The sequence below is a fragment of the Mastigoproctus giganteus genome, chromosome 10 (assembly GCF_048544385.1).
Source record: "Mastigoproctus giganteus isolate SK-2022 chromosome 10, ASM4854438v1, whole genome shotgun sequence".
Lineage (NCBI taxonomy): Eukaryota > Metazoa > Arthropoda > Arachnida > Uropygi > Thelyphonidae > Mastigoproctus > Mastigoproctus giganteus.
Genome location: NC_143584.1, coordinates 150,925,378 through 150,937,509, shown reverse-complemented (window position 1 = coordinate 150,937,509; position 12,132 = coordinate 150,925,378). Strand labels below are relative to the sequence as shown.

At 39.6% G+C, this 12,132-nt stretch overlaps 1 protein-coding gene across 1 annotated transcript in view; it reads right to left on the bottom strand.

Annotated features, from left to right (window-relative positions):
• The window catches only part of LOC150079380 (synaptosomal-associated protein 47-like), a 65,893-nt gene that overhangs the window by 26,315 nt on the left and 27,446 nt on the right, over positions 1-12,132 (bottom strand). The window contains exon 3 of the mRNA XM_090382702.1: positions 6,676-6,811. Within this exon, the coding sequence (XP_090238828.1) occupies positions 6,676-6,811 (136 nt within the window). The remainder of the gene's footprint in view (positions 1-6,675; positions 6,812-12,132) is intronic.

Genomic DNA, 12,132 nt, shown 5'->3' with positions numbered 1-12,132 from the left:
ATTTATTGTGTTTGGTAATGTTTTTGTTCCAAATGTGTGTTCAATCTTGGGTGGTTGGCACCTAACCCCACTTTTCCCATAGGGCCTGTTGTTTATATTGCACGAGGGTTTCTAGGAACACAACTATCGTGCTATACGAGGACAGACTGTATATGATATCAAAATTATTTTTGGAATTCAGTTCCTTTGTGACCACATCATAGTATCCAATCAAATTGGTCAGACAAGTCCTCCCTTTAACAAACCCATGCTGTGTCTTAACTATTACTACAGTCTTGTCTAGATGATCCTGCAATGCTTCTTTAACCAGTGATTCTGTTATTTTCCCTGGAACACAAGTTAAACTAACAGGTCTATAGCTGTCTATACCTGTGTCACCTTTTGAACCCCCTTTGTGAATTAGTGATACATTTGCACATCTGCAGTCCAAGGGGACCTCTCCTGAATCCAAGCAAACCCTTAGCCATAATTATGAGAGCTTCCTTGGAATCAGGGGAGGTCCCCTTTGACTGCAGGTGTGCAAATGTATCACCAATTCAAAAAGGGGGTTCAAAAGGTGACACAGGTAGCTATAGACCTGTTAGTTTAACTTGTGTTCTGGTGAAAATAACGGAATCACTGGTTAAAGAAGCATTGCAGGATCATCTAGACAAAACTGTAGTAATAGTTAAGACACAACATGAGATTGTTAAAGGGAAGTCTTGTCTGACTAATTTGATTAGATACTATGATGTGGTCACAAAGGAACTGAATTCCAAAAATAATTTTTTAATATCATATACCGTATTTCCCCATGTATAAGACGCACCTTCATTTTGGGGCCCGAAATTTGAAAAAAAAAATTTATTACATAAAGTTATTGAATTCGTTTTATTCGTCATAAAATTCATACAACTCCTCATCACTGCCAATACTCCCATCCATTAGCTTGTCCTCATCTGTGTCTGATGACGAATCAATGTCTTCATATATTGCCTCTTCCTCAGTTCCATCTATGGCATTTGAAATGCCACACTTCTTAAATGACTTGACAATGATCTCAATCTTGATATTATCCCAGGATCTTTTCACCCAGGTACAAACTTCTCCTATAGTTGGTTTCTTCACTCTTCCTGCTGGTGTCAAATTGTCCCCAGAAGACTTCATCCATTGGTTCCATTCGTCTCTCATGGCAGCTTTGAAAGGTTTGTTAATGCTAACATCAAGTGGTTGGAGCTGGGATGTCAAGCCTCCAGGTATGACCGCAAGTTTTGTTTTTTGCTATGTGTGCCCTGAACTGATCAAGCACCAATATGGCAGGTTTGCGTAAGAGCCCACCTGGTCTCCTGCTCCAAACTTTCTCAAACCAGATCCATCCAACCCTTGTCGTGAAAGTGGACAATCACTCCTCGATGAATGTCTTCTTTTGGCATTCTTTTGTGTTTGAAAATCAGCATAGGAGGCAGCTTGGTTCCGTCGGCACAAGCTAGAACAACTGTATAATGGCTCTTTTCATGTACTTGTCTTCACAGTTACAGTTTTCACCCCCTTCTTATCAACAGTTCTGTTACTTGGGACATCAAATTGAAGGGGGACTTCGTCCATATTTGCAATCTGTCCCAACACAAACTGATGTCTCTTCCGGCATTGAATAACAAAACAATGAAATTAGCATTAGTAGAGGCATTTGATGCAAGAAAGCAAGCTTATGCAGCATCAGCCAAAAAAAAAAATAAATAATAAATAAAAAATAACCACTTCCACTTCACCCCTCTGTTCGTTCGAAATACCTGTCCAGCTGAGCCTTAAACTTATTTAGGCTATCAACTTCCACGACAAGGGATGGAAGTCTATTCCACCAACCAACCACCCGCTGGCTAAAGGCAAATTTCCTCACGTCTATCCTACATCTGTCTTTTCTCAATTTGAATTTATGCCCTCTCAGGTGATTATTCTGAGCAAGAGGAAGAATCCCATCAGCAATGAGCATGCTCAAACCATTCAAGGCTTTATACACCTCTATCAGATCACCTCGCTGTTGCCTAGTCCGCAGACACTGTAATTTGTAAAACTTAAGCCTTTCTTCGTAAGAGCACCCCTTTGTTCCATTCACTAATCTTGTTGCCCTTCTCTGTACTCGTTCCAGCATCTGTACATCCTTCTTGAAATGAGGCCTCCAGACCTTTATACAGTACTCTAGGTGTGGCCTGACCATTGCCTTATACAAGGGAATAATCACCTCCTTATCCCTGCTAGAAAAATTCCTATATATCATCGACAATACACCATGAGCTACTCTTGCAGCCCGTCTGCACTGCTCAGAAAACTTCATATCTGCCTGCACAACCACCCCCAGGTCCCTTTCATTCTCTACCACTGTCAGTGTAGTACCACAGAGTTGATACGTTGCTCTGGAGCTGCTGTTTCCCATATGTAGTACTTTACATTTGTCAATGTTAAACTTCATTTGCCACCTCTCAGCCCATCTGCTCAACCTTTCCAGATCCTGTTGCAGTAGCATAGTGTCAGTAGTGTCCTTGACAACCCTGCCAACCTTCGTATCGTCTGTAAACTTGGACATTAAGCTTGATATACCATCATCAATATCATTTATAAATACAGAAAACAATAATGGACCCAACACTGAGCCCTGAGGGACTCCACTAATAACATTAGTCCACGATGAGCAGTGTCCATTGATGACCACTCTCCGTCTTCTCCCCCTCAACCACCCCTTTATCCATAGCAGCAATTTGCCTCCAATGCCACACTGCTCCAATTTATGCAGCAGTCTTCCATGTGCAACAGTATCAAAAGCCTTTCTAAGATCCAAGTATATAATATCAAAGTTATTCCCTGCATCCAGTTCTTTTGTGACTGCATCATAGTATCCAATCAAATTGGTCAGGCAAGACTTCCCCTTAACAAAACCATGATGTGTCTGAGCTATAACTGAAGTCTTGTCTAGATGATCCTGCAGTGCTTCTTTAACCAGTGCCTCCATTAATTTTCCGGGAACAGAAGTTAAACTAACAGGTCTATAATTACTTGTGTCGCCCTTTGATCCTCCTTTGTGAATTGGGGTCACATTTGCACATCTCCAGTCCACGGGTACTTCCCCTGAGTCCAAGGAAGCTCTCATAATTATGGCTAAGGGTTTGCTTACTTCCTTTGCTGCCTCCTTTAATATAACTGGATAGATCCCATCCACCCCAGGTGCCTTTCTTGTATTTATCTTCAACAATTTCTCCTCCACTTTACTCTCAGTTATTACAAGATTCTCTAGCTTACTGCCAGAGTTGAATACACCTCTGGCAGTAAGGACGTTAAAATTCAAGGACCTTCTGCTCATAGCTTTCAGGCATCTTTTGGGCAAGTCTGGTGCGTGTACGCATGCTTAGTCCATTCCGTTTCATGAACCTGAAGCACCAATTGTGTCCTCCTTTGAAATCAGTAACTTCTTTTTCATCAGCAATTCTTCTTGCCTCGGGCTGAACCATCTTTGTGGACAGGAATTCCAATTGCCCTTTGCTCTTCAATCCATATCTTCAATTCCCTCTCTAAATCAGGCCATTTTGCTGACTTGCCTCTCATGGCCTTCTTCTGCCGTGGTGTTTTCGGTAGGGTTTCTTCCTGTAGCCAGTCTCTGATTGTTTTCTCAATTGGAGGAGGACCAAACGTACGTTCAGCAGCACGATTTCCATTCATTTTTGCAAACTGGATCACTTTTAACTTGAATTCAGCACTGTACGAAAATCTTTTCTGAGCCATTTCTGGGCGGAACGTGGCAAAACGTAACCTAATATACCGGTAACAAGTGCAAAACAATGAGCACAAAGACAACAAGCACGAAAAAGCGGGAAATGCAAGTAAAAAAAATTTACAACAAGTGTATAAGACGCACCCAGTTTTTAGACCCCAAATTTTTTGAAAAAGGGTGCATCTTATACATGGGGAAATATGGTACTTGGATTTCAGGAAAGCTTTTGATACTGTTGCACATGGAAGACTGCTATACAAATTAGAGACGTATGGCATTAAGGGTAAGTTGCTACAATGGATAAAGGGATGATTGAGTGGGAGACAAAAGAGAGTGGTAATCAATGGACACTGTCTTGTGGACAAATGTTATTAGTTGAGTTCCCCCAGGGTTCGGTGATTGGCCCATTGTTGTTTTGTATATTTATCAATGATATTGATGAAGGTATATCAGGTTTAATGTCCAAGTTTGCAGATGATACAAAGGTTGGCAGGGTTGTTAACGACAGTAAAGACAGTATGCCAGTCCAACTGGATCTTGATAAGTTTGGCAAATGGGCTGAAAAGTGGCAATTGAAGTTTAACATTGACAAATGCAAAGTACTGCATATGGGTAGCAATAAAAGAGAAACATACCAACTGTGTAGTACTACACTCAGGGAAGTGGAATGTGAAAAAGACCTAGGGGTAATTGTGCAGTCAAATATGAAGTTCACTGAGCAGTGAAGAGGGGCTGCCAGGGCAGGTAATGAAGTCTTGTCAATGATATATAGGAATTCTGCTAGCAGGGACAGGGAGGTGATTATCCTATGGTCAGGCCACACCTAGAGGAATGATAGTCTGGAGGCCTCATTTTAGGAAGGATGTAGAGTTGCTAGAACAAGTACAAAGAAGGGCAACAAGGTTGGTGAGGGGAACAAAGGGGTGCTCTTACCAAGAAAGACAAGTTCTGCAAATTGCAGCACCTAGAGAGTAGGCACCTGCAAGGTGATCTGATTGAGGTGTATAAGGCCTTGAATGGGTTGAGCAAGCTCAATGTTGATGGTATTCTTACTCTTTCTCAGATTAAGAACCTGAGGGGGCACAGATTCAAACTGAGGAAAAACAGTTGTAGAATAGATGTGCAGAAATTTGCCTTTAGCCAGTGGGTAGTTGATTGGTGGCACAGACTTTCATGTTTTGTTGTGGAAGTTGATAGCATAAATAAATTTAAGGCTGAGCTGGACAGACATTTGGAACGAATGGTGTGGTGAAGTGGGAGGTTTTTTTTTTTTTTTTTTTTTTTGGCTGATGCTGCATAAGCTTGCTTTCTTGCACCGTAGCAGCAGTGCATAGTACATGCTTCTTGATTAGACCGGGATTCGAGCCCGTAACCACCAAATACGTGGGAAGGTCAGGGAATGACCACCGCATATCCTCGGAGCAATATGGCCTTAGTTGTTGCTAATGCTCCTAAAAACCAAATAACAAACAAACAACAAACGTCTTGCACCGTATGCCTCTACTAATGCATATGCTAACAAGAAGCTCAGGTGCCATGACAGTAATAATCTGAATTTGAATTTTTGTGTTTTCTATGCAGGTTTTTGAGAGCTCACTAAATAGCATGCACTATAATATTTATCTCAGTCTGTATTTCAAAAGCTTCTCAACACAGCAAGGAATTTGTGGGTGTGGATTTTGGAATGATATTGCTTGTTTATGGTCTTTTGCAACACAGAGTGCATACAAGAGCTCCCTGGTTAGCCAGATGTGATTTTCCATTGGGCAATTCAAGTCCACGTGGACCAAACATCAAATTTTCAAAAGTTACTTTTAAAACTTGGAAAATCTGTCGAAAAAAGGTGACGGAACGCCGTTCTGGTGCATTCTATGACAAAAAAAGCACTGTCTGCACCTAACAATGGAATGTTAGGTGTCCCAAACAGCTGCGTATGCAAAAATGCGAGACGAAATAAGAAATTGTTGACAAATCTTTGTATTGTTGCAGTCATATGACAAATACTTGCAGTTATACTTCCTGCAGTAGTAACTGCAGGAAGTATGATTGTGACGTCATACTATTCAAAAATTCCAAAAAGTTAGAACTCGAGATATCGTACTGGTCATGAAAAATGCGTCACACACTCTAATCTAATCATACTACTAGTGAGTGTTCCACACAGACTAGTGGTCTGAGCGTGGGAAGCACCTCTGGCAGACAATGTGGGTAACATCACTCACCCACCGTGGGGGGACACCCCATCGCAAAGGGTTTTTCACATCAAAAAGTCTGAAAAAGTGCGAGCTCATTGTTAAAATATTCACAGCTCACCACTGGGCTTACGAACACCAAAATCCAGTCCTGACTATGGTAAAATTTCTGTTGATAATTTGGAATACACAAAGATTTATACTCTCGTGTTGGTCCAGAAATGTTAACTTATATTGGATCTTGGGAAATGTTCTTAATACCTCATTTGTCCAAAAGAACACATTCAGGTTAATCAGTGGCCCCTCTCTACTCACCCCACTCCATATACATAAATGGCATGTTAACGTAATAGCATATAACACACTATCATAAATGACATCAATATTATCTAACTTGTATATTTAATATAAACAGCAGCATAAACCAAAGGTGTCCAACGTAGACTCTGTTGGTTAGACAAGCCAACAGAAATCCTGAGAAATACTGAAGCATTTCATAGCTGATCAGGCCCAATCTGCTGCTATATTTTCAAGTGTAGCAGCAATAAGAGGCTACAACCTTTTTTGTCCAAACAAATGTTATCACAGCACCAAAACATGCAGCACATGTGCCTAAAGACAATACAACCCTCAATCACAAAAAAAAAAAAAAAAAAAAAAAAAAAAAAAAAAAAAAGAGGGAAAAAAGTTGGACACCACTAACAACAGTAAACTATAAAATAAACTGGCAAAAATCTTTGTTACCTTTGAAAGTAACTTTTTCTTTATAAATTTCTACAAGTGCATTTAAAACTTTATTTAAACCAGGGCACATTATGTCATAACTGTTCTCCTTTTGTCCACATTTCTGGTGTAATCTAAGTTGCCATGGGGACAAAACCTAAGAATAAATATTAATGCATAAATTAATAAAATTATTATACACTATTACAAGTAACTGTTAAAAAATAAGCTACATCCTACAGTTTTCAACAAAGCTAATAAAAGTTATAAGCACTTCTTAATCAAGCTTAGCTTTATGTCCAGTTCTTTGTACATTATTTCATAACATGCCTACATTTTAAAGAGCAGCCAAAACCTTTTTTCTATAGCCAGGATAAGCATGCCTCAAATATTAAGGACTCTTTTTAATATCTAATATCTTAACTGTAAAAGTCACTATAAGCTGAATGCAAAGTAACAGTTTTAAGAGAGAGAAAATAATAAAGATATGAGGACTGTTCGATAATGTTCATAATTTTTTTGTGAACAGCTGTACTGCTTACTATTTCTAGCTGAGCTGCAGAATTTAAGACCAAACCAAGCTGCATCACATAGCAACTGTGCAGTTGACTCATCTGCACAGTGTGACCTTGGCATCAGTCAGTTTCACCTATGTAACAATGGACATGACCTGCAAGGAACAGTATGCTGCTATCAAATTTTGTTTCTGCCTCAAAAAACATCAGCTGAAGCATATGAAATGTTAAAAGAGGCATCATCATCAGCCATTTTCAATCCACTGCAAGGATGAAGGCCTCTCCAGGAACTTTAAAGTTCCTTCTGTTTTGTGCAATGGCCATCCATTTACTACCCAAAAAACTCGAATTTCATCAATCCATCTCCACCGTTGTCTTCCAGATTTTCTTTTTTTTCTCCTCTTGAGTACCATTCTGTTATTTTCTTAGTCCATCTGTCATCATGTCTTTGAGCTATGTATCCTACTCAAGACCATTTTAGTTCTTTAGTTTTGATAAGAATGTCCTTTGCTTGAGTTTGCTGCCTAATCCAAGTGTTTCTCTTCTTATCTAACAGTCTGATTCCCAATATAATTCGTTCCATTCTTCGCTGCGTAGTTCTCAGCTTCTCTTCCATTCTTTTGGTGAGTGCCCAAGTTTCACTTCCATAAGTCATGGAAGGAAGTAAACATTGGTTCATTATTTTATGTTTCAGACAAACTGGGATATTGCTCTTCAGTATGTGACTATATTTCCTGAATGCAATCCATCTAAAATTTCTTCTTCTCTTGACTTCCAGCCATTTATCATTATTACAGCTAATAACTTGTCCCAGATAAGTATATGACTCCACATTTTCAATTACTGCTCCTTCAATCATTATGTCCTTTTCTGTGGCATCATCATTTTCATTTCATCACTTGTTCATCATTACTTTTGTTTTAGCCATATTCATCTTTAGTCCAAAATCCTTACTAACTCTGCATAACTGATTCAGATTTTCCTCTAATTCTTTGGGATCGTGGCTTATGACCACAATGTCATCTGCAAATCGTAAATGGTTTAGGTACTCTCCATTCACATTGACTCCTTTCTGCAACCAGTCTAATCTTCTGAAAGCTTCCTCAAGGGCAGCAGTAAACAGCTTCAGAGATATTGTGTCTCCTTGTCGAACTCCTTTCTCAATTTTAAATTTTCTACTGTCTTTGTCTAGTCTAATAAAGGAGGTAGCATTCTCATATATTTTCTTCAAAATCATAATATATGGGGTATCTATGGCTTGTGTTTCCAGTGCCCGAAACGTTGCCTTATGCTGTATGGAGTCAAATGCCTTTTCATAAGCCACAAATGCCAGGCATAATGGTGTTTTATATTCATTTGCTTTCACCATTAGCTGTGATATTACATGAAGGTGATCCATAGTTGAGAATCCTGTCCTAAAGCCAGCTTGCTCTTTCGGTTGATTCTCATCAAGTATTCTTTCTAATCTGTTAGTAATGACCGTTGTGAACAACTTGCAGATGTGGGATATCAAGCTAATTGGTCTATAATTTCCAATTTCTGATTTATCTCCTTTCTTATGCAGCAAAACTATGATTGCATTATTCCACTGCTTAGGCATCAACTTTTCTAATGCACTTTGTATAGAGCCTTGCCAGTTTTTGTGTTATGTCTCTTCCTCCCAATTTTAATAACTCTACAGTAACTTCATCTTTCCCCAGGGCTTTCTGATTCTTCATTTTCATTAATGCATGTTCTACCTCACAGTAAGAATATCGGGTATGTCATATGTGTTGCTAATTTGCGATCCATCTTCCCCACTGCTGGCATCATTCCCTCGCTCCTTGTATAATTCTCTATAGTAGTATTCTGCTATTTGAATTATGCCTTCTCTGCTATTTATAAGTACACCATCGCTATTCTTCAGTTTCAGTATCAATTTTCTTCTGTATTATTGCTCATGGCTGCTGATTTAAGTCCTATGTTTTCCCTTAATGCTTGTTCTACTTTTCTTGTCTTAAATCTTCTTATGTCCTCTCTGAGACTCTTTCTAATGGCTTTGCATAACTCAGTATACTCAATTTTCTCCTTGTCAATGTTTAGCTTGCTCTTCATTTGTCGCCTTCGGTTCATCATAACAAGTGTTTCTTGACTAATTTTTTCTTCTTTGGATTTCTTTTTTCCTATAGGTTTCTTGGGCTTTATCACTTTCAGAAAGTTGTAATATTCCTCATCGATATCTTGGTCCTGAGCAGTCTGCAGAAGCTCAAACGTGTTCTTAAGTTCCAGTACATACTGTTTTTTCTCCTCTTCTGTTATCTCAAAGACCTTCATATTATTTACTCGAGTCAGTTTTTTCCTTTCCTACATCTATATCAAGTGTACATCTTACCATTCTGTGATCACTTCCAACATTTACCTTATTCAGGACGGTAACATCATTCATGATATATCTTCTGTTAGTGAGGATGAAGTCGATTTCATTAGTTGTTAATCCATTTGGACTCTTCCATGTCAACTTTCTGTTCACCCTTTTCTTGAAAAAAAGTGTTCATTACTGACAATCCTTGAGATTCTGCAAATTCCACAAGTCTTTCACCAATTCTAAAATTTCCTATAGTTTCCCTTTCTGTGCTGCTTTGTCTTTTTCTAACCTTAGCATTGAAGTCCCCCATAATAGTGTAGTGGGTTTTCTGCTCATCTCGAAGACTAAATTTCGGTGTACATTTCTTCAACCTCTTCATAATCATGGCTAGATGTTAGTGCATAAATCATTATAACCTTTAACTTGTACCTCTTAGAAATCTTGAGTATTATTCTTGACACCCTTGGTGATGTACTTTTGTATTCCAAAATGTTGTTTTTTAAATCTTTATGGACCAGAAACCCAACTCCACCTTCACTCCTTTCACTGTTTTCCATTTGTGTACAGCAGATTTCCACTTGATAAACTTATAAGTGATTCATTTCTTATTCTTGTTTCAGCCAAAACGATGATATTCCAATTCACATTTTCTAATTCCTTTTCCAGCTCTAATATCCTGTCTTCACCGATGGGCGATCTTACATTGTAACAGGCCAAGTTCAGTTTCCGTGCATGGCAGCCTGGTTGTACCCAGAGATTCTTAGCACCCTCTGCTTCCACTCTGATCCTCTCGCTGCTGTAAGAGGGGAGTGAAAGTCACTGGGGGATTTAGGCCATTTGTTTCGTCGTGCTGTCATATGCTGTCGTTGCCACCTAAGTGATGTAACAGGGCTTAGCATCGAGAAGGTGTGCACGAGTGGATTTTAGCGAGGCAGGCCAACCGGACTTCTAAATCTTCTGTAATAGAAAGATATTGGATCCATCGGTGTTTTAGACTGAATGTCTGATAACACACAGAATACCTGTTCCCCTCTAAGCCCCAAAAGAGGCATATGGCAAATTTACATATGTATATCACGGCTCACAGGTAGTTTAGAATGTTTAAAGATGTGTGATTCAATCACAAAATTCAGTAGTACTGGACTTTCAACAACTGCTGTCACCAAAAAAACCATAAACACTGCTTCTGTAATCATGAGAAGATCATCAAATAACAGTAAGGCTACTAGAAGTGACATTGAGAATATTAATAGGAAGCATGCATGGTATTCTCCATGACTATTTGCATTTGACAAGTATTTGTGCACACTGGGTTCCAAGACTTCCTGACAACCTCCATGCAACAGCAAGTTTGCATGGAGGTTGTCAGGACCTGCAATGGATGGTTACAGGTGGTGAAGTTCTGCACAAGGTGATAATGGTCGATGAAATGTGGCTTCATCATTTCAACTCAGAGAGTAAGCAACAAAGATCTGTTTGGAAGTCTACGTCATTGCTAAAGCTGAAAAAAGCATAAGTTGTGACTTCTGCAGGAAAGGTTATGGTCATCTCTTTTTTTGACATTCAAGGAATAGTTTACCAGCATGTTGTGCCATATCAAATGACTGTTATAGGAACAGAACTGTACTACACTTAGTGGAATCACATTTGTTGCAAGCGACCACAACTGCACACAGATAGGTGGGTGCTGCATCACAACAATGAGAGACCTCACATTGATCATACTGTCATCTGAGTACTAGCCAGAATTAATGTCAAATGTGCTCCTCATCCAACCTACAGCCCTGACCTTGCACCCTGTGATTTTTTTTATTTTTTGTTTATTTCCAAAGTTAGAGCTATGAGGAAAATGCTTCCAGTCATCAGGAGTTGAAAAGACATCTGAGGCAATTCTCAATTGCATCTCAAAAAATGGCTCTACCATGTTTTATAAAATGGCAGAAATGTTCGAGTAAGTGCATTTCATCAAATGGGGATCCTTGAGGTTGTCACAGACATTCTCTCAGATATGCCAGACAAGCTGTATTTGCTACCTGGGAGTCTAAAATGCTGATGGAACTGATATTCAGGTAACACTCAATTCAAGTGGACCCAATTTCGGCAAAGTCCGGACGGTCTGTAACAGCCAAATCCTCTGCTTGCACCTTCACGATGGAGGGACTGTTAGTAATCTTGGGTATAACCCCCATGCACACGGTGGGTGACCACCCAGGTATGAACCAACGTAAGCAAGCATGGCGCCCATACCACATGGAGGAATGCTGCCTCTGTGTTACCAGGCAGTACTAAGTGGTAGATGACTCTCATCAACCAGTGCAATACCACCATTTTGCTTATTGGAGGCTTGAAGTGGTGGAACCCATGTTAGTCTCCAGAGCTAAGTTCCGGTCAACCCTTCCCCGTCTCTTCCATCATACAGTATGATTCATGACTTTTGAGGTTAGGATGGACATCGTGACGAGATCCAATCTTACTTGCATTTCGAGGGTACTTTAAAACGGTGTTTGCAGGCCGGCTGCTACTTAGTACACTGGATCGAACCAATTGGTAACTCTCTAGGAGGCTTCCTGATCAGCTAATGTATAATCTTGCTTCCTCTACTCTGCCACATAGTGACTG